Genomic DNA, 22,246 nt, shown 5'->3' with positions numbered 1-22,246 from the left:
CTCACTGGGAAATCAGAGAAAAGGGGGCCTTGGTGACAGGTTCAGGGGGGTGAGCCTGGGACGAGCCTCCATTGCCCATTGCTCCCCGCTCCTGGTGGCCAGGGCAGCAAGCTTTCACCTCAACTTCTTGCTACTGCTTTCCCTGTCCCACTTGTTCTGGGATTTTCCTAGCTTCTTACTATTCTATTCCACTGCCAGTTTCTTCCTTGGTTCACCCCTTATGATTCTGGATTCCCAAGAGATGAATCATGACTGGCCTAAGCTTCCCAAGTCGGGGTAAATCCCTTCCCCAAGTGACAGCCACAAAGCAAACGCTGGATCACACTCCATGGAAAGGAAAGATAAAGCTCAACTCAAAAAGAAAGGCCTGCGAATTTGCTCTGTGACATTAGAGCCCCAGCTTTCTGCTCCCTGGGTCTCCTTGCAACTTCAGTTCAGAAGATTGTGATCTCCAACACCCAGCCCTCAAAATTAAGCTGACCGTGCCAAATCCCGCCCCAAGCTTCCTGGAGGTTTTACAAGTGAGGAGTCTGGCTCCTCCCAGCTCCTCCTTCTCTTTTAATTCTTGATTAAATAGCTTCCCCTTTAATGGCTTTTTCGGGGGAAGTTGCACCTCCTAAGTCCTGCCAGCAGCAGCTCTCCCCAGCATGACAGCTGCCCCTAGCCTGGAGGCCAGGGCAGCCAGCCTTAGCTTCTTGCTCCTGCTTTGCTTCTGGCGGGACCCAGGTGTTGGAGCTAAGGAGCTGAAGTTTGTGACTCTGGTGAGTACTCTTTTCTCACTGCTTTTCTCCCAAAACTGTGACCAGCAGGGTCTGAACATCGAGTGTCAAGTTCCTGGTTACCCTCTTGTTTGTTGTCTTGGGGAGACCAAACCAGGCGAGTGAATAATCAGGTTTCGCAAGTTCCTTGGAGTGAAGTTTTAACGTGTAAGGATGCAAAGGTGTTTGGTTTGGGTATTTCTGCCTTGGCCCATGTTCCTTGTTTATCCATTTTCTTCACAACTGCCTTGAATACAGATTCCTTTTGACAGCCAATCCAGCGGGGAGGGAGAAGAAGCCACAGCTGGCGCTGTTTAGTACCAGGGGCTGAACTAGCTTCATTACGTTTCATGATTATTTGTTTGCAAACCCAGAAAACAGTCATTTCTGAGTAAAGAAACCCTTCTGTTTACCAGGGAATTTATAAATAGTGTTTGAAACGGAAAAATGAAACTAAACTCAGGTGTTCTAGGATGACTTCCTGATACAGCGATTTGATTTACCCCTGAAATCATGTTTTTCTCCACCCATAAGTGTGACAGGTTATGAGAAAAGGTGGGGAGGTGGGGGGAGAAGAGACTGCCTCAGGCATGATGTTGGGGAATGAAATATACTGTTGGCACTGTTTTAAAAATAGAGAGTTTGCAAAGTAAAGGGGATTTACCACTTTACATACCAGTTCTGAAATTAATCCTTCTGTTGGTTTCTGTTTGTGTCTGATTTTCTCTGTTTCTCTGTTTCTCTTAGATCTGTTTCTGCCTTCGACCCTTTCCTTGTCTTTCACAGGTTCTCTCCCTCTCTTTCTCAAATTTTTCATTTGATTATGGAAGTATGCTGATAAATACAAAGATTTTTTTTCTCTGTAAGAATGTTCATTATTTTTATTTTTAAAATTTCCTTTAAAATTAAACATGGAGTTCCTATTTTGTCAGCTTAAGTGTAGTCAAAACTCCTTTTCCTTCTACAAAAAAAGAGTCATGACCATGTGTTTATGCAAGTCATGATTCTTAGTCCAATAAATCTTTACTAGGGCATGAGTCAACAATGAGAGAGAGAGAGAGAGAGAGAGAGAGAGAGAGAGAGAGAGAGAGAGAGAGAGAGAGAGAACGAACAAGAGAAATATACCATCCATTAATTTACAGACGATTCACCAGCTGTCAGGTTTCTGTGCTGAAAAAGCTGTGTAATATTGTGCGCCTACCATGGGAAGTTAGACTTTCATTTGCTTAGGGAAATCCATGGGAGTTAGACTTTTAGTTCTTTGCGTGGGTTCCTTTGCCAACATGTGCATTGAGCAAATGTGGGAACTGCAGAAGTTCTCCTGCGATGCTGTAAACCTGTGACAAGCCAGTTGAGTAGTGACCCTCTCTGAGATATTACAGTCCACCCTCAGTGAAATGCCTGTGGTTGGGTCTCCTCCTTGTTTTACTACAGCCCAGGCTAACTTCCCTTGACAACCAAATTCTCCTGGGTTTCCTTTCTTCCCCTCCACTCTTTGTGAACCTAAGTTTAGGAAGTCCCAGTTAAATCTTCTTCCCTAAGAAAAACCTTATGGAGGTAGTTCACTGGGAGCCAAAAACAATGAACAATTCTCACACAAAGCCAATGTTAACAATTTCTCCTACCACAGCTTCCTCCCACTAATGGTAGATGAAAGGCAACTTAATACACCTTTCTTGGCCCTTGCAAAACAACTTCTGTCCAAGGACTTAAACCAGAAGATAGTACCTTCTTTTTAAAAAAAAAAAAAAATACATTTTATTGATTTTTTTTTTTTTTTTTTTTTTTTTTACAGAGGAAGAGAGAGGGACAGAAAGTTAGAAACATCTATGAGAGAATCATCAGTCAGCTGCCTCTTGCACGCCCCCCTACTGGGGATGTGCCCGCAACCAAGGTACATGCCCTTGACCAGAATCGAACCTGGGACCTTTCAGTCCACAGGCTGAAGCTCTATCCACTGAGCCAAACCGGTTTCGGGAAGATAGTACCTTCTTCTTTCTGTGAATTATAACAAATATTCAACTATAAGTGGCTCTATTATATACCCAGGAAAATTAGCAAGTGTTTTACTATAAATAGTTCCATTATATACCCAGGAAAATCCTTGGGAAATTATCAGGAGAACCAGAACAAAAGAAAGATGCCTCTGATTAAATAGATAATATGAATGACAATAAGCCATAGCTAATTGAGTGCTTATTACGTGCCAGGCACTGTTCTGAGAGTTCAAAATGGACTATTTCACATAATCCTCCTGACCACCCTATAAAGTAGTGCTGCCAAGAAAGCACAGGATACCCAGCTAAATTTTAATGTCAGGCAAACAGCAAATAATTGTTTAGTGTTAATATAATATGTTCCATGAGGTATTTGGGCATCCTGTATTTTTATTTGCTACATCTGGCAACCACACCATAAGGATTTTTATGATCCCTCTTTTATAGATGAAAAAGATTGAGACACAGAGGTTAAGCAACTTTCCCATGAACACACAGCCAAGATTTGGACCCAGGCTGTATGACCCCGGAGGCCATGCCCTTAATCACTGGACAATATGTTCTTGTTAACGCAGCACCTGGAGCTGAGATTGGCCCATGGAGGTTTGGTGTGCTGACTTAATTCATAACCCGCAGGTGGTTTTCTCGCTTCTCCTCTGTGATCCAAAGTAAAGAAATCTCCCACAACTCTGAAAAGCTGTTCTTGGCAGGAAGAGCAGGAGACTATCCTTGGTCCTTGTTCTGTCTCATAAGCAGGGTCACCACATGATCTTCTAAAACAGCTTCACCAAAGTGTGCCCCACAGAATGCTAATTGGACTAGTTGTTGATAGACATTGCTTGGTGAAGTGGGTTTCAATAGTCAAATCAGCATTGGGGATTGAGCATGGTTTAAACTGTATTTAAAGGTCTCTTAAATGCAGAACTCCCAATCTTTAACATTTTAATATATACTGTAACGTTCAAAGAAAGGATTTTGTAAATTGTATTTTCTAAATTTTGACTACACAATCTACCTCCCTTTTTCCAGAGAGTATACTGTAGGAAACCCTTAGAGAATTGCTATTTTTAAATTTATATAGAGAGAATAAGTATGGTGGATTCCAATGTATCCATAAGGCAGCTTCAATAATTATCACTCATGGGCAATCTTGTTTCATCTGTATGCTCACACACACCTACTATAATCCTGTATATCATTATTCCATCCATAAATAGGGAGATGCTGTTTGAAAGCATTCTCTTCCCAAACAAGGGGAAACCACAAGTTCAGGTGATCTCAGACAGAGATAAAAACTCCTCAATCCACCCAGGTTTTACAAAGAAAGAAATGCATCACCTCAGCCTGCACATCAAAGGGTTGAGGGTTCAATTTCTGGCCCCAGTCAGATCGGGAGATAACCAATCAATGTGTCATATTCATGTCTCTGCCTGCCTCTGTCTGTCTCTCCTTCTGCCTGCTGTCTCCTTCTTTCCACTCCCTACCACTCTCTCTAAAAATCAATGGGAAAATATCCTTGTGTGAGGATTAACAACAAAAGGATGATGAATCCCACAGTATAAGCTCTTATTCTTTATAGTTAACCTTGCAAAATTCTTACTCAGGCCATAGAATATTCTGGAAGAAAACAGTCCCCAAATGTTAAGCACATGATCTCTACACTGGGATGAGTAACTTGCACACTGTAGTTGGGCAAATTCAAATGAGGCTGGCCATCACACTTTTCCACGGACATCAGACCTTCAGGTTTCTTCCTCACTCCTCCAGGAAAGGAAACATTGGCGTGTTACTCCTCAGCCGGACAGCCCCATACTGTTCTAAATTTTCTAGGACTGTGAGCTAAAATAAAAGTGGAAATCCATACCTAAGAAAACGTTAAACTTTCATTGATTCAAGTTCCAGAACCACTTAGGTGGCATTATGTGTATTCATGTTGCGGTACTACTCCAGAACTATCCAACTCCAGAACTCTTTTCATCTTTCTTTTTTAAAGACAAAAGCAATTGATTTAATTATCACAAATATTCGTCCAGTGAAAGCACTTGTCTAAGATAAAGTATTTTTAGACAATGACAAATAAATAATACCTCTCTTGATACACAGTTGTCTTGCTATAAAATTTGGAGGGACATATCGATAATATATCAATTTGCTCTGAATTATAAAACTTGGATAAATGTTATATATTTTTTTCATTGAATAGATTACTTCTTACCTCAGTTTTTTATTTGTTTGTTTGTTTCTGTGGCATTAATTCTTTCATTTTTTTATTTTTAAAAAAATCTTTATTGTTGAAAGGATTACATATGTCCCAACTCTTTTCATCTTGAAAACAGAAACTCAATACCCTTTATACAGAAACTCCTATTTTCCCCTCTCCTCAGCCCCTTACAATCACCATCCTACCTTCTCACTATGAATTTGACTACTCTATATATTTCATATAAGTGAAATCATGCAGTATTTGTCCTTTTGTGAATTACTTATCTTACTTAGCATGATGTCCTCAAGGTTCTAAGTAATCCTTTATTATTTTTGAGCTTATAAATTTAATAGAATACAAATTTTATTTTCTAGTTTATAAAATTAATAAGTAAACTTTGTAGTTAGGCACATGTGTAACTGAAAGGGAGCAAAGAAAAGAGAACATAAGGTACTAGGTCATTATCTACACTATAACATTAGACTAACTAGAACCTTAGAATAACTATTTTACCTCTTTTACTCAAGTCTTAACCACTATGAATTCTAATTCATTTTCTCTTGGGGGTGGCACATCTGCAGTATGGTTTGAAGAGGGGGAAAGCTGGAGGAAGAACAGAGAGAGGATGCTACCATAATTCAGGAAAAGCACAGTAAAACCTGAGTTGGAAAATAAAGGATGAGTTTCTTTTAAAAAAAAATTGCAAAGGCAGAATTTCTTGTTTTCATTTAAAAATGTGTTATTGTGGAACTATTAAAGCCACATGCAGCTCTTTGGCCCCTGAGTTTTTAGCAAAGGCCAGCTTAGGAATACCCTAATTAAGTTAATAACAATGTACCTACCTATATAAGTTTAAGTTTTAAAAATTTGGCTCTCAAAAGAAATTTCAATCATTGTACTGTTGATATTTCGCTCTGTGGACTAATGAGTTTGCCGACCACTATCCTAGATGCCAGGCTCTTACGTTTGCATTTTGAGTCCCCCAAATGACCCAGCAAGGTGTGGAATGTTTTCTTGCTATTAAAGACGAACTGGAACTTCTTTGTGGCGTACCAGGTGCTGGGGACTCCAGCTGTAACTGTCCAGAGCCATGCCTACAAATTGGTTGGCATATATAAAAGAGGGACCAGAGAGAACTCTCTGCTGGCAAACAAAAGCCAGGGCTCCGGCCTCCACTCACAAAAAACCCTCCAGGGGCTCTCCTAGGCGCTGTGGTCCCCAGGCCTACATGTCCTTCAAAGGCATCTCGCTGTAGGGGAGCATGTGCTTCCTATGTGCCAGCACTGTTTGGGGATATAGCAGTGCCCATAACAGCAAGGATTCTACTCTCAAGGAATTTAGGAGAGAAGAGATGCCAGATACACATACACACAAAACACAAGCAAATAGGGATAAAAAATAGAGCCGGGGGATGAGAAAGATGGAGCAGGAATTTCTTTGTAACCTGTGGTCAAGGGAGGCCTCTCCACAGAGGTTGCCTTTCCCAGGATAGATGTGAATTTAGTGAGTGTGTGTGTGTGTGTGTGTGTGTGTATGCATGCACGCATGCACGCATGCCCCAGCGGAAGAAGTAGAAACAGGACATTTGAGGCAGATAGGACATCAATACTCTGAGGCTGGAACAAATTTATTATATCGGATGGATGGGCCAGCAGGAGAGCTTGGTGACTAACCATGTTTAGCAAAAATGTAAGATGAGAACATTATGATGGGCAGGACCAGATCAGGTAGGATCTTGTGAGCCAGAGGAAGGAAATTATAATTTTATGCAAAGAGAAATAGGAAATGATATAATGTCTGAAATGATATAATGTCTTAGAGTAGGCAGGGGCTCACTATAAAAATCTCTACTTTTGTATATCTTTACGATTTTCTGCCCAATAACAGAATGAGTGGATTCTAAGCAACCAAGTAACACATTCTGATGGACTTTTTTTTTCTTCTTCTTCTTCTTTTTTTTTTTTTAGCACTTGAGGTCTGCCTGGCCGCGGTGGCTCAGTGGTTGAGCGTGGACCTATGAACCAGGAGTCACGGTGTGATTCCCAGTCAGGGCACGTGCCTTTTTGGTTGTCACGAGTGGGGAATGCTACTATCATCTAGTGGGCAAAGGCTAAGGATGCTGCTGAACATCCTATATGGCAATGGTCGGCAAACTCATTAGTCAACAGAGCCAAATATCAACAGTACGATTGAAATTTCTTTTGAGAGCCAAATTTTTTAAACTTAAACTTATTCTAACGTCACTTCTTCAAAATAGACTTGCCTTGCCGAGACCGGTTTGGCTCAATGGATAGAGCGTCGGCTTGGGTACTGAAGGGACCTGGGTTCAATTCCGGTCAAGGGTATGTATAATACCCAGTAGGGGGTGTGCAAGAGGCGGCTGATCGATGACTCTCTCTCATCGATGTTTCTAACTCTCTATCTCTCTCTTCCTCTCTGTACAAAATCAATAAAATATATATTTTTTAAAAAAATAGACTTGCCTAGGCCGTGGTATTTTGTGGAAGAGCCACACTCAAGGGGCCAAAGAGCTGCATGTGGCTCGCGAGCCACAATTTGCTTGTCATAGCTATAAGGCATAGGACAGCTCCTCACAAGGAATTATCCAGCCCAAATGTCAACAGTAATGAAGTTGAGAAACTGGGGAAATTACACAACGTGGAGTTTATATCTATTGACTCATGTAACAACTTTAGTTACTCAGATCTGGGAAAGTATTTTGCATGTACTATTTCGGTATCTAAATGTCTAAAGTGTGCTTCTATTGTGAAAAGAGAAGCACTAACACTTAGCCTCAATAATCTCTGGTCATGACCAAGTCACTCTTGGTGACAAATAACTGTAGGTGCTCATCAGAGACTATGTGGCCCTCCTTCCTGCCATCAGGGCACCGTTTATGACAGTAATTCCTTATCTGGCCCAGACGGTTTCTTAAGACCCACTGCATCAGTAGCCCTCTATTTGCTGTAGCCTATGCTAATGAGATTTTAGTTTAGGGAAGCGATTTTCAACCTTTCTCATCTCATGGCACACATAAACTAATTACTAAAATTCTTCGGCACATGCCAATCTGATTTTTGAAAAAAGTTTTACTTTTGATTCATTCACACCAAACAGCTATTGTTGTGTCGGCTGTTGTCATTTTTTTTTTTAAATTATTTGACTATCTAAGGAAAAAGAGGTCAGTGTCCCTGACAAAATAGCCAGGTATTGCATGTTTTAAAATTTCTTGAGCACACCTGTTGAAAATTGCTGGTTTAGGGACTAAAAGATCAGTTTTCTCCATACACGACCAAAGTCTTAGAATCCTCCCTCACTGCCTCAAAGATGGCTAAAGCTTTGATATCTTTCTTATTCAGTGTCTACTGAGCTCTTTTACAGGATTTCAAAAGAACAGTCTCCCAGCTTTCTTTTCAATGGAGCAAGCATCTTAGCCAAGTAGGATAAGTAAAAAGTGCAATTAAATGTGTGTGCTGGCACCAATGTAGACTTCATCTTGTACTTTTTCTTTTTGGTTAATCCTCACCTGAGGATATTTTCCCTCTAATTTTTAGAGAGAGTAGAGGGGGAGAGATAGAGAGAGACACATCAATTGGTTGCCTTCCGCATGAGCCCTAATCAGGGCCAGGAATGAAGCCTGCAACTGAGGTATGTGCCCTTGGCTGGAATTGAACCCAGGACCTTTCAGCTCAAGGGCTGACACTCTATCTACTGAGCCAAACAGTCTGGAGCCATCTAGTACTTCTTTTTTAAAAATATATTTTATTGATTTTTTACAAAGAGGAAAGGAGAGGGACAGAGAGTTATAAACATCGATGAGAGAGAAACATCTATCAGCTCCCTCCTGCACACCCCCACTGGGTATGTGCCCACAACCAAGGTACATGCCCTTGACCGGAATCGAACCTGGGACCCTTGAGTCTGCAGACTGACGCTCTATCCACTGAGCCAAACCGGTTAGGGCCATCTTGTACTTCTTGAGTGTTTTTCTTTCTCTATTTTTTTGCTTATAAAATAACTTTGTGTTTGGCTAAGTATACTGCTCAGAAAACATATTGTAATCAAGGTTTCAAAAGTTCAGGCTACACCCCCCAAAGAGTAAAATGGGCAATCAAAATAGCATGACATACCAACCAGTGTGGCTCAGTAGCTGAACATCAACCCATGAACCAAAAGGTCACAGTTCGATTTCTGGTCAGGGCACATGTCTGAGTTGCAGGGTGTACAGGAGGCAATGGATCAATGATTCTCATCATTGATGTTTCTATCCCTCTCTCCTTCTCCCTTCCTCTCTCTGCAATCAATTAAAAACATTAAAAAAAAATAGCATGTTTTGTGTACACATCCAAAGTATGTCCTTAAAGTAAAGAAAATTTGCTCTTCTTATCTCCAGTGCAATTCCTTTACCTCCAACCTCCTAAAAACTGAAGAATCATTGGTGCAAAATAATTGCAATTTCTAAGTAACATTTTATTATAGGCAAAAAAAAAAAAAAAAAATGTTGACACCATCATTACTGTAACCGCAATTAAGGGAGGACTACTTCTCATCAAAGTTCATCTGCAATAAAGTGACCTTACTGAGCTTTGTGTTCCTTCTTGTCCTATCCGATGTGCAAACCAATCTCCATGTGCGGGTGGTCTGCCTCCCAATGGCTAATCATTTGTTACTTGCTTTACCTGAAACACAGGAAAAGTGTTAGCAATCTTAGAACAGTGGTTCTTAAACTACGATTTACCTGAGAAGGTTTTTAAAATCCTAATGCCTTGGCCGTATCCCAAATTCATAAAACAAAATTACTAGGGGTGACTCCATCTTCAGAATATGTTTAACTCCCCCGGTGATTTTTACGAGCAGCCACGATTGAGAACCAGTGGCTTAGAAAAACATCTATTATGATGGGTAGAGGCAAAAATACCAAAATGACATTTGTAACATTTCTGTCTTAATCTATTTTCAGGTTTTTAGGCATGGAGACCGAAGTCCCATTGATACCTTTCCTAATGACCCCATTAAAGAAACCTCATGGCCACAAGGATTTGGCCAACTCACTCAGGTTGGTTGGATTTTTAGCTAACGTTGGTGGTAAGTCTCAGGGGAAACTAAACATTGTGGGGTTTGTAAGCCATTGAAACCATAAAACCACTTTGGTTACTCAGATCTAGGAAAATATTTTGCACAATTATCTGGGTTCTAAAAAGTCTAAAATGTGTTTCAATTGTGGAACAAAGAGGAACTAACGGTTAGCCTTAATTTCTGGTCATGTCCAAGTCAGTCTTAGTGACTAATAACTGTACCAAAAGTGTATTAAATTTCCTGTTTCGATTTTTCAAAACATATTTTTATTGATTTCAGAGAGGAAGGGAGAGAGAGAGATAGAAACAAAAATGATGAGAGAGAATCATTGATCAGCTGCCTTCTGCACACCCCCTACTGGAGATCGAGCATGCAACCCAGGCATGTGCCCTGACTGGGAATCAAACCATGACCTCTTGGTTCATAGGTCAACACTCAACACTCAACCTCAAAGCATACATTGCTCCTATTACCTCCTTCCCCCATGTTAGAGGGGTGGTGATAATAGTGGTGGCCAGGAGTGGCAAGCAAATGAGCATATGGGGCCAAGCAGAAGCCTCAGGGACCACATCTTCTTTGACTCCTGAAGCTCTGGTGAAGGTCTGGATAAAGACAGACCTGAACGCAGTGTTTCTCAAAGCATGGTGCTCTAATACATGGATCTGAATCACTCGGGGCACTTGTTAAAATGCAGATTCCAGGGCTACACCAGGATTTAATGAGCAGGAATCTTGGGGGGAAATGCTGAGGAATCTACATTTCAACCAGCACCCCTAGATACATTCTGCTTCTGACGCACAGATAGGCTTAGGGATCATTTAGCTAAAGTAATGCTTCTCAATGATTACTGGCCATCACAGTCTTAGTGAGCTTGTGGAAAACTGATTCCTGAGCTCATCCTCACATCAGGGGGGAAGGGGGGCCAGGAATTTGATTTCTAACATACTCTGAAATTATGCTAATTCTGATGATCCACAGACCATACTCTGAGTAACAGGCTCTAGTTTTTTCCTATACCACGCATAAGTAAACTGTACAAATAATAAAACATTGCACCCAGAGGTTGAATGTGAGCTTCAGATTCATCAAATCCAACCTGTTAATGGTTGAATTTCTTCCACCAACCCCCAAAGTGGTCAACCAGCCCTTTGAATGTTCTGCCCACAAAGATGACCATTGAATGCCCTACCACACCAGGGATGAATCATTTATGTAAACCAGATTCATCACCAATTATAACTGTATGAGGCTCTATGTTAAGTGGTAATGAAGGTAAAGAGTTTTCTCAGGGAGTCATGACTGAAAATTACAGCTTTTTTTTTTCTTGTTTTCATTTAAAAATGTGTTACTGTGGAACTATTACAGTACACAATTGTTCATTCATTTAATGAGGAGAGATGAGATGCATAGATAAGAGTCACAGAACTTACTTTCAATAATTTGTGCTTTTATTTTCCCCCTAGATGGGCATGGAGCAGCATTATGAACTTGGAGAGTATATAAGGAAAAGATATGGAAAGTTCTTAAATGAATCCTATAAACATCAACAGGCAAGTTGGGGAGCTAAAAGTGGGAACCTTGTCCCTCTGCAAGAATTTAATATAACCTTGCATTTCTCAGCATGCTTTGCCTATTTCCCAACAGATATCTTGCTTAGAAATGTATTCCTCTTTCTACAAATATTTTATTCCTAAAACATTATGAATATGAGTGAGCTAAAATGTTAGGGACACCAATGGTAAAGACTTTAGCTTGACAAGTAGTGATATGTAGCCTCTACTTAATTCGTCTCTTTTGTCAATTCAATTATTGGCATAGCAGGTTGCTTTATAGTGTGCCATGCTCATAATACTGTCCCTTCCATAACAGATCTTATGATCATGATGCTATTACAATGTTTGCTAATATTTTGGTGTGGATATCCTGTCCTTTCTCAGGTACTAGCTGCACAGAAAAAACCCACAGTTCCTCTCATTTGGATTCTGCTTTGATTTTCCCACTCTAGGTTTATGTTCGCAGCACAGACATTGACCGGACATTGATGAGTGCCATGACGAACCTTGCAGCCCTGTTTCCCCCAGATGGTATTAGCCTCTGGAATCCCAACCTGCCCTGGCAGCCCATCCCAGTGCACACAGTCCCTCTTATGGAAGATCGGGTCAGTATTCTGAGAAAACCAGGAGATTCTATTGGGCCTAGAAAGCAGGCATCAGGTTGCTCAGTACTTGTGGATTTGAGAATCTGGACTCTTCTTGGGCTGTGCAGCCTTAATTTTTTCCTAAATAAAGGTGCAAAGGATAAAGTAGGATATAGAAAGCCCAAGGCAAGAGAGAGTAGGAACAGAATTTCTCTTTGGATCTTTATCATCTATTTTGTTTTGCCACTCTTTCAATTTTTGGCAATTTGTCCCTATCTATACACACACACACACACACACACACACACACGTACACAAATACACACATACACTCTCATAAGTACATACATACACACATACACATGGCTCCCAGTGTTCAATTCTTTGGTGCCCACACAGGTTCTCCTCCATCACAGAATATCCTAAGACCTCTTTACCTACAAAGTACCCTTCCAAGAAAAATCCCCATTTCTAGGTAGGAAAATGAAGAACTGAATTGAATATATGATTGGTACTGAACACTTTTTATGTGTCCTTATATTTATTTTGAATGGACAATATTATTGTTCTCCTTTGATAGCCAGGGAAATAAGTGCTTAGAGAAGTTAAACAAAATGAACCCAAAGCCACACAACCTGTAGGCATCACTGCTGGAACCAGGTAATTTCAGAACAATTTTCTTCTTTGAAAACCAGTGCTTCTCAAATTTAGCTACATATTAGAATCATCTGACAATTTCTTAAAACTCCGAATGCCCAGGGGACTCTCCATGACAAATCAGCATCTCTGAGGTTGGACCCCCCGCATCAGTATTTTTTAAAGCCACATCTGAGGACGTTTTTATTGATATTAGAGAGAAATGAAGGGAGAGATCAAGAGAGAAACATCAATGTGACAGAGAAACATTGACAGGTTGCCTCCCATATGTGCCCTGACCAGGGATTGAACCCACAACCTTTCTGGTGTATGGGATGACACTCCAACCAACTAAGCCACACCAGCAGAGCCAGACAGCAGTGTTTTAAAAATAATCTCTCTAGATGACTCCAGAGACAGCCAAGTCTGAGAACCAGTTCTGTAAGGCAAGCTGCTTTGAGAGAAACTCTCGAGTTTATTTACACTGGGTAGGACTGATCAAGAACTCTTTAACCTTTTCAGAGGAATTGCTATTTTTAATAGTAATAAATCTAACTCACCTCCCAGGTATAGAATCTAAGATTATATGAAGGAAATTGTTTAGGACAAGGAACCCTTCTCATTCCTCTGCAGTCACAGTAAAAGCATGACCATCTCATCTCTCTCTGAGGATCATCGTGGCTACAGACTGTAGCCTACACACCTCAGGGGTGGGTTGCTATTCTCTGTCCTGCCAGTGCTCCCGGAAATGTGATTCAATTGCTGCATCTGGTGACACAAGAATTTTTCCCATCCCTGTCAACCTCACTCAATCTATTCCAAACAATTTTTCTAGTGTTTTCTGAAAAGTCAGGATTATTTATTTATTCCTCTTTCCATCACATAATCAGGAGTGAAGTGTTATGACTATCAGTATTCTTAGGAGTTTGCGGATATTTTCTTCAAAAAAAAAATTCACTTTCAACACAGCCTTTTCTGCTTAAAGAGTGGACGGCAACACTAAATTTAGCCAAGGTAGACAAGGTAGCTGTTAAATCCTTAATCCCAAAAGGTAGTAATTAAATTAAATAACAAAGAGAATAGTAAAGAGAAAAACAGGAGAGTGAGGAAGAGGAAGAGAGAAACAAGATTACCTATCTATGGCTTCCAGCTCCCTGCTCTCTCAGATAAAACAGTCCTCTAACATTAACTAGAAAATCTAATAAAATCAAGCAATACAAAGTTATCCCCAGAGCTGTGCTAAATGCTATAGAGAAATATGCCAGGTTTCTTCATTAATTTATGGATCTATTTGATGGAAAAGATTCACATGTGTGAAATGTGTAGAATCCAATGCAAGATGGTGAGCAGTGATTTCAAATACAAGCTGTACATTCTGGATGAAATCAGAGAATGAGATGTACATAGAGCTACCAAAGGACAGTCAGTCAGTCATTTGGGTCTTTGTGGAGAGAATGAGAACTTGAACCAGACCTTGGAGGAGGGGTAGGAAAGAGAAGAAGGCAGCCGGAAGGCAGTGAGTGAATAAACATGCCCTTCTGTTTACTGAGTTCATATTTAGAAAGAATGAAGCTGTCTTGGGTACAGATTAGATAATCCAAATTTAATAGCCAGAAGGAATCATGAGGCTGAACAGCAGTGTCCTGTAAAAGGAGGGCTGGATTTAAAGTTGGGAAAAGCTAGGTCTGAGAGCCAACTACTTCAGACACTTGACCTTGAGTAACCTCCCAGCACCTCAGTTTCCTTTTCTGTAAGCAGTCGCCCCCCAACTCCTTATTAGGGGCTTGAGAAAACTAAGTTGGTTAAGAAATGGAAAGGACTTTGTAAACTGCAAAATGTTTGGCAGATGTTTAGGTATTATTTTATCGATATATAATAAAAGCGTAGTATACAAATTGTCCCCTCACCTGGGAGTTTTTCTGGGAGTTCAACCAGGGGGCAGGGCTGGCTGGGGGGAGGGAGGAAGGCCCTAGGCATCAGCCAGCAGCAGTTAGGGACCCTACCAGTGCACAGATTGCATGCACTGGGCCTGATTTTTTTTCAATATGTGGATAGAGGAAACAAGTCCAGAAAGGTGAAATAATTCATTAAAACCTAGACCTTTAAAGGAATAGCCTTGTGCTTTTTCCTCAATAATGTCATTTCTAACTATGGAAAAATTTGAAAATCATGCAATGAAATTTGACTTAAAGCAGTAGGTATAAAAGTATACTTTTTTCAAAATGTCAACTGTAATTGAAAACTTTTTAAGTATACCTTCTTCAGTAACATACATGGATGATGAGTAGTGTTTTGAGGCATTTGTCTAACAGTGACTTTGAAGGAAAAGATACTTGAGCCTCTGACATGATTGAAACAATTCAGAAATAAGGAAATGAGGGCTTGAAATTAGATGGCAAAGATGTTAGGGAAGGAAAGACAGGTAAGACAAGTGATACACAGACTCAGAAATGACAGGAAGCAACTTATATAAAAAAGTGTTTTCTCAGTGGCTGTTGATATGCCAGGCCCTGTTCCAGGCATTGAGGACACATGAGTGAACAGAATAGTCAAGATCTGGTTGGCCCTGAGTTTATATTTTATAGGAAAGAAAGAAAGAAAGAAAGAAAGAAAGAAAGAAAGAAAGAAAGAAAGAAAGAAAGAAAAGAAAGAAAGAAAGAAAGGAGGGAGGGAGGGAGGGGAGGGAGGGAGGAGGAGGGAGGGGGGCAGGAGGAGGGAGAAAGAAGAAAGAAGAGCAACGAAAGAAACAACGGACGAAAGAAAGAAACGAAGACAGCCGAAAAGAAAAGACGAAAGTAGGGGTGGAGGGATGGAGAGTGCTGTCAGTGCGGGCGGGCGGGGGTGGGGCAGTCTGGCGGGGTTCCCACAGCCCGCCCGCCAGCCTCCCTCCCTCCACTCCAGCCCCCCGTCCCTCCTCCCGCCCGCCCTCCTCCTCACTCTGTTTTTCCTCGTATCTGCGCTCCTTCCGGAAATACCCCCAGGCATGTGGTGGCTGGCGGTGGTTAGAAAATCCGGGGTGGGAGTCCGCGGGGGAGTGTCTCAAGCAGGGAACAGTTCGCAGAGACCTCAAGCCTATGTGTCCAAGGGACATCCAAGGCCCACAGTGTTGCTGGAGATGAGTGAGGGAGGACAGCAGTGGGAAGCAGGGCAGAGCAGTCACTAGGGTCCAACCATGAGTTTAGGTTTTATTCCAAGTAAGATGGAAAGCCAGGGAGGGTTATAAAGCACAGGATGGCATGATCTGACTGATGCTTTAAAAGGCTTCATGTTACACAAATCAAACAAAAAGGATTTGTGAGGCTGTTTACAGAGATGGCATATGAAGGTAGGAAGGATGGACACTGTCCTATCCAACAGGAAACTCAGTGGTTGAAACACAGGTTTGGGTAGCTTGGACGGGAAAGGGACAAGGAAGACCAGGAAAAGGGGTCTATTCTGGAAATATTTTGAAATCAGCGAGCAATAGAGAGATGGTGAAGAGGAACTGGTTAAAAATGAAGAAGTTGAGCTCAGCTTTGTACATGTTACATTTGGAGGAGAAGAGTACCATCCAAGCAGTGATATCTACCAAGGGCTAGAAATTCAGGGCTAGCCACAGGGGGAAAACAAGAGCAGCAAAATCAACTCGGAGTCACCAGCCTATGGAGTATGATTTACAAAAGCTTGTTTGATTTAAACTTACTTTTGCATGATCACTTTGTCCTCATAATAGGTCTTTAAGTATATTTTTCTATGGATTCAATATGTGCCCTTATTTTAACAGTCTGCAAATTTGCAAGACTTAAGCCAACAAATGGGTTAACTGATATCTCAAGATTCTTTCCAGAACCTGCAATTCATTTCTCTATACTCATGAACACCTAGAGAATAAAAGGGGTGGAGAGGGAAGCAAGAGATGGGTTATTATCTCACATTGAAAAGCCAGAAAGTATGAATTTTTACCAATAGCACAATTCTCTTAGGCAAGTTCATGAAAGGGGGAAAAATGATTTTCAGTTCTAGGTACCTATTCTACTTTTAAGACCAGCAGATCACTTACCTCTTTCCCCTCAATTTTAGGATTTCCACTCAGCTCAAAACACATTTAATACTCTTATGAATGTTTCTTTGCATCTAATGTTTAAAATATGGCTGCAGCTTCCTTAGCAAAGTACTTCTGACTAACAAAGGTTTTATTATTTTTCTTTTGTCCTCAGTTGCTATTTCTGCCTTTCAAGAACTGCCCTCGTTTTCAAGAACTAGAGAGTGAGACTTTGAAATCAGAGGAATTCCAGAAGAGGCTGCAACCTTACAAGGTTAAAAATTGTGTCATTTCACAATGGTGTGTGCATAAGTATGAGGGCCAAGTCAAAGGGCAGGGCTGCAGATTCTTGAAAGTGTGGGTGGAACAGGCCTGCGGTGACTGGTCTAGGCAATCGGTGAGACTCCTTAATGAAGGTCAGTCATCATTTCCTCTTCCCCATCCTTGTGCTGGAACCACAGGCAGAAAGAAGCTTATACCGATGTCCCTGAGCAGAACCAGGTGAAAGTGTGTGGCTGGCTCAGAAAAAATGCAAATCTGAGATTATCTGCATTATTGTGAGGCTGAAGGGCTGGGCCTAATGTATACAAAGGATAGGTGTGTTTTTTGTTCATTTGGGTTTTTTTATTTGTTTGTTTGTGTGTGTGTGTTTTAATGTTTCCACTTTGTGAAATGTCCCTTTCAAGACTATGGAAAAGGTAAATTGTCTTCCAAAATGCTTGTCATAAATTGCTGCCAGTTTCATCAGGCAGATAGCTGAATGGGGGGGTCTCATGAACGTGGCAACCTAAGAATCATATAGAGAATGTTCGCATCTCATCCACATTTCACACCTATAGCCATTCACCAGTCCTGTTTCTGCTGTGTTGTCCTGGGGTCCTTTGACCTGGGACATGCTTTCCCTTCTCGCCTTGGCCAGTGACTTATATGTGAGTTATATGTAACCTACTTCCACAAAGAATTTTGAGGCAGTGCACTTCAGTCTGCTTCTAGGACAAACAAGGAGCATGTGGCGGTAAGCCAGCCTTTGCTCACATTTTGAATGCAAAGAAATGATCAATTCGTATCTGTAAAAAAAAAAAAAAAAATTGGGTATGTTTTAATTTATTTTTTAGAGAGAAAGAAAAGGAGTGAGATAAAAAGATAGAAACATCGATCAGCTGCCTCCTGCACCCCCCTACTGGGGATCAAGACCATAACCAGGGCATGTGCCCTGGCTGGTAATTGAACCAGTAACCTCTTGGTTGTTGGGTCGATGCTCAACCACTGAGCCACTCTGGCTGGGTTGGCATTATAGCCAGTAATACTGGCACACTTTTCTGTAATGAATAACAGTCCTTAGTGGGGGTAATCTAGGCCAGGGATACTACTAAATAGCCTATAATATATAGGGCAGCTTCCCACAACAGGAAGTGATCCAGCCCAAAATAACAATAATGCTGACGTGAAACCTGGCATAGAAATATCTTTACCTCTCCATATGTTTCAGGATTTTATAGAAACGCTGCCCAAACTTTCAGGATACCATGGCAAGGACCTTTTCAGAATTTGGAGTAAAGTCTACGACCCTTTATTTTGTGAGGTAAAAGAAAAAAATATATTAAAATGAATGTGAAATCTGATTTTGATTTATGCCTACTTTGAAATAGATGAATACATTTTCTTTTGCCTTTTTTTTTTTGCAGATGTATTACTTATACTTTCTTTGATATTGAAACATAATTCAGGCCTTCTTTATATTAACTTGAACATCCTGACTTCTTCTCACCATTATTTATGTTTCCCACCCTTTAGAAAATTGCAAACAAAATTGCTTTTCTTCTGTGCTTTGTCACTTATTTTTCAATCACTTAGGAATGCTGGGCTCCTGTCATAGATGTTAATGAAAACACAATGTTATTGTACAATAAGAGAAAAAAAATTAATCTGATTTCTGGATATAAAACAAGCAAACCAACTTTAAGCCACTATTGAAAATGGTTTATTAGGAAAGGATCTCTTCCTTGCCATGTAATGCATACAAAATATCCTTTGAAGCTAAATTAACTACTGTACTGAGTTGTTCAAGGACATGTGTGTTTTGCACTCATGTGCTCCACCTGCTGGCCAAAAGGAATAATCTACAATCCTGGTTTCCCAACCAGTTCACAGAATCCTGGGGCAAAAGTCTGACCCCCTTCTCCCCTTCCTCCCCCCCCCCCCCCACACACACACACACATGTCCACTCCTGATTCTGTGGTCCTCGTGAGTGTCTGCGGGGCAGCAATCACCTTCATAGTTCCATCGCAATAACAGATGACACCGTTTGCCCCCTCCCAAGCTCACACTACATTCCCAATATTACTTTTTCATCAGCACCTGTTTCAATGAAGCTATGTCAGGCTATTTAGAAACAACACTCTTCAATGGAGACAAGAGCCCACATTTTGGTTCTAGTCTTGATTTTTTTTTTCTTTCTTCTTTACTACAGTTTGATTGGAGCTATTCCATAATGTGGTCATGGTGTGTGGTTCTTTTTCACCTCTTTCTTGTTTCCTCACCTCTCACTTTTCTTTGGTCTTTTCCCTCTCTCTCTCTCTCTCTCTCTCTCTCTCTCTCTCTCTCTCTCTCTCTCTCTCTAACTTTGAAACTCAGGCAAGCTTAATTAACTTTCATGCCAGGTAATAAATATTGGCACAGCATCTCTACCTACCCTGCTGTATAATTCAGTCATCAATTTACCAAATGTCCACAGTGTACAAGGTGCAGGCATTCCTCAAGAGGCAGAGAACTGGAAGCTGATGGGAGTGGGAGTATATTATCAAAGGCTCTAGAAATATCTTACCTTCCCATCCCCCTTTTAGTCTGCTCATCCAGCTTTTAAGGATATATCATCAAGGATATATCAACCCTGTTGGGTTGTACTTACCCCTAGGTTAATAAAAATATTTCTAAACCTCTCATAAGAGAATAAGGTATATTCCTGCCCTACTACAACCTTACTCTGAAAAATATGAATTATCCTTTGACTCAGAGTTAAGCCCAAAGCTACGGACTTGTAGGAAGGGGCAGATTAGTTTCTTTGACTTTTCCTTCTGAAAATCAATGCTACTATTTAGCACAAAGTGAAGTTTTCCTAGACGAAAGCACAGGACACGAAAGGCTGAACCCGGTAGCTCAATGGGGTGGAAGAACAAAGAGGGCACTCAGAAATGAAAATTCACATTTCCTCCCTTTCTCTTTGCTGCAGAGTGTTCACAATTTCACGTTACCCTCCTGGGCCACAGCGGACACCATGACTAAGCTGAAAGAATTGTCAGAATTGTCCCTCCTGTCCCTGTATGGAATTCACAAGCAGAAAGAGAAATCCAGACTACAGGGGGGTAAGTACATTTTAACAAATGAGAGGAGCATATTGAGTTTGTGGTCGCACGATACAGGTCTAAGTCCTGGTTCCACGACTAATCAGCTATGTGACTTTGGAAAAATCACTTGATCCCTCTTGTACCTACCCATTTCCATGATGCAAAACCAGGATAATAATGATATCCACTTCATAGGTCATAGGGATTAAAATGAATGAATATGTTCAAAAGGCTTAGGACAAACACTACCTGGTATGCTGAGGATAAACATTATGCGTTATTATAATTGCTAGCATTACTCTGAGACTTAGTTTTCCCATCTGGAAAATGAAGGCTTTGGGCTAAAGCTAAATGATACTTTTCATCCTCTTCAGATCAAAGAATGAAGGATTTTGTATCTAAGCCCCCATGAAAATCAATGTGTCCAGTGACCTAGAGGATGAATTTTTCAAGTGGGTGGTATGACAAAAATGGCCTTGGTGGTAGCTATTTCAAAGGTTAATAAAACATATTTTGCAGGCTGATTATAGCCTTTAGATGAATACCTATTGCAACTGGCAAGCTTCTGACCCAACTTAAATTTTTTCCATTGGTGTTACAAAGTGCTTATTTCTCAGTGATGCTTCTCCTCTATGATAATGAAGGTGGACCCAGGCAAGAGGATGCCAAGCCCTTATAATCAGGACAGGTGGGTAGAAGGAAGAATCCAGGATCAGACAGGGTGGAGATAGACACTGAGGCCTCTGAGGGCATCAATAGGAAGTCCAAGACACCAACTGGTGTGTCAGGTTCAGGTGTTGTTAATATAGGCATTAAAACTAAGGATGGAGAGCAAGAGAAGGTCCATTATGTCAGGCTGACATAACAATGAAGCAATCCTATGTCATGGAGATGATTCAAATCATATCCTCTACACAGTTTGAGGAAAACAGTACAATCACAACAGGACTCCATCCATGGCAGGCTCTATTTTCATGGGGTCAGGACAAGTTCAGCAGAACCTCAGAAGAATGCAGAGAAGCAAAGCATCCTGGTGGTTGGACCACACTGGGAGGAAGTTCGCTTGGGACTGCATAGATAGAGAAAGAATGCAAATCACCAGCCAGGAGAGGAGTCAATTATAGCTACCAAAAAAGCCTGATAGAAGCTATAACCAGAAGAGCAGCTAATGAGGCATGAAGTCCCGGTAGTCAGGAGCAACTGCATATGAGGTGTACAAAGTAGCTTGTGGCAAATGCTTAGGAACATGGTCATTAGTGATGTGAGGAAGTTGCAGGCCTACTGTCACAGAAGTCTTGATGGCATGGCACAGAGGCAGACTTGGTAGAAATATACAAGTTCTTACTTCATGCTAAGGGTATGGGCAGCAAGATCCAGCCTTTTTGGGAAGGGAGAGTATCCAGAGATGAGTCTTTGATGGGATCTGGAGGAAAGCAGCAGGCAGGATACAGACTGTGTGTCAAGGACAGAGCCCAGGAAACAGCTTCATCCTGTGCACTAAATAACAAAACGATGCAGAGGTGGGAGGTGGGCCTCATTGGCTATATAAGCACCAGGCCTCATACAGGGACCCCCAGATGCCAGCATTCTGACTTAATACCAAGTCCCATTAGATGGTGGAGGCAGGAATCTTGATTTCTTTCCTCCAACCTAGTTATGGGCTCAGGAGTTCAGCCCCTTGTCACTGAAAATGCAGTCCAAGGACCAGCAACATCACCTATCATGGAGCTAGCAATGCAAAACCTCAGGCCCCACTTCAAATCAGAATCTGCATTTTCTGGAGGAAATCCTGTGCTATTGATAAGCCAGGAAATTGTTTCCTGGGTGATCCCTACCAAAACACTACTCAGCCTATTGTTCTGATCTTGTTGGGCAAGAGAGACTTGTCAGCTGCGTGCTTATTGAATGATGAAGTGACTGGACACCATCCTGAAGAGAAAACATGTATTGTCTGGGTGACAGAGTCACATGGAAACATCAGGACGTTGAGCAGCAGCTTCAGAGCTCTGCCAAAACTGTTTGTTCTATCTGTTGGTTTCCGGGGTGACACTGTTGGGTAATATATGCCCTCAA

At 41.2% G+C, this 22,246-nt stretch overlaps 1 protein-coding gene across 11 annotated transcripts in view; it reads left to right on the top strand.

The window, feature by feature from the left end:
* The first annotated feature begins 557 nt into the window (after positions 1–557).
* Positions 558–22,246, top strand: part of ACP3 (acid phosphatase 3) — a 38,232-nt gene continuing 16,543 nt past the window's right edge. For 4 of the 11 annotated variants that reach the window (XM_036431475.2, XM_036431476.2, XM_036431478.2 and 1 more), the window contains exons 1-7: positions 562–761; positions 9,919–10,014; positions 11,498–11,584; positions 12,040–12,192; positions 17,004–17,102; positions 18,318–18,410; positions 20,059–20,191. In XM_036431475.2, coding sequence (XP_036287368.1) covers positions 648–761; positions 9,919–10,014; positions 11,498–11,584; positions 12,040–12,192; positions 17,004–17,102; positions 18,318–18,410; positions 20,059–20,191 — 775 coding nt within the window. In that variant the 5' untranslated portion in view covers positions 562–647. Of the gene's footprint in view, positions 762–3,202; positions 3,359–9,918; positions 10,015–11,497; positions 11,585–12,039; positions 12,193–17,003; positions 17,103–18,317; positions 18,411–20,058; positions 20,192–22,246 lie in introns of all 11 variants that reach the window. The other 7 variants (XM_045579291.1, XM_045579292.1, XM_036431480.2 and 4 more) reach the window with 6 other exon arrangements.

Source organism: Pipistrellus kuhlii, unplaced genomic scaffold (assembly GCF_014108245.1).
Source record: "Pipistrellus kuhlii isolate mPipKuh1 unplaced genomic scaffold, mPipKuh1.p scaffold_m20_p_11, whole genome shotgun sequence".
NCBI classification, from domain to species: domain Eukaryota; kingdom Metazoa; phylum Chordata; class Mammalia; order Chiroptera; family Vespertilionidae; genus Pipistrellus; species Pipistrellus kuhlii.
Note: the sequence above shows the minus strand (reverse complement) of the source record. Positions and strands in the feature narration are given on the sequence as shown.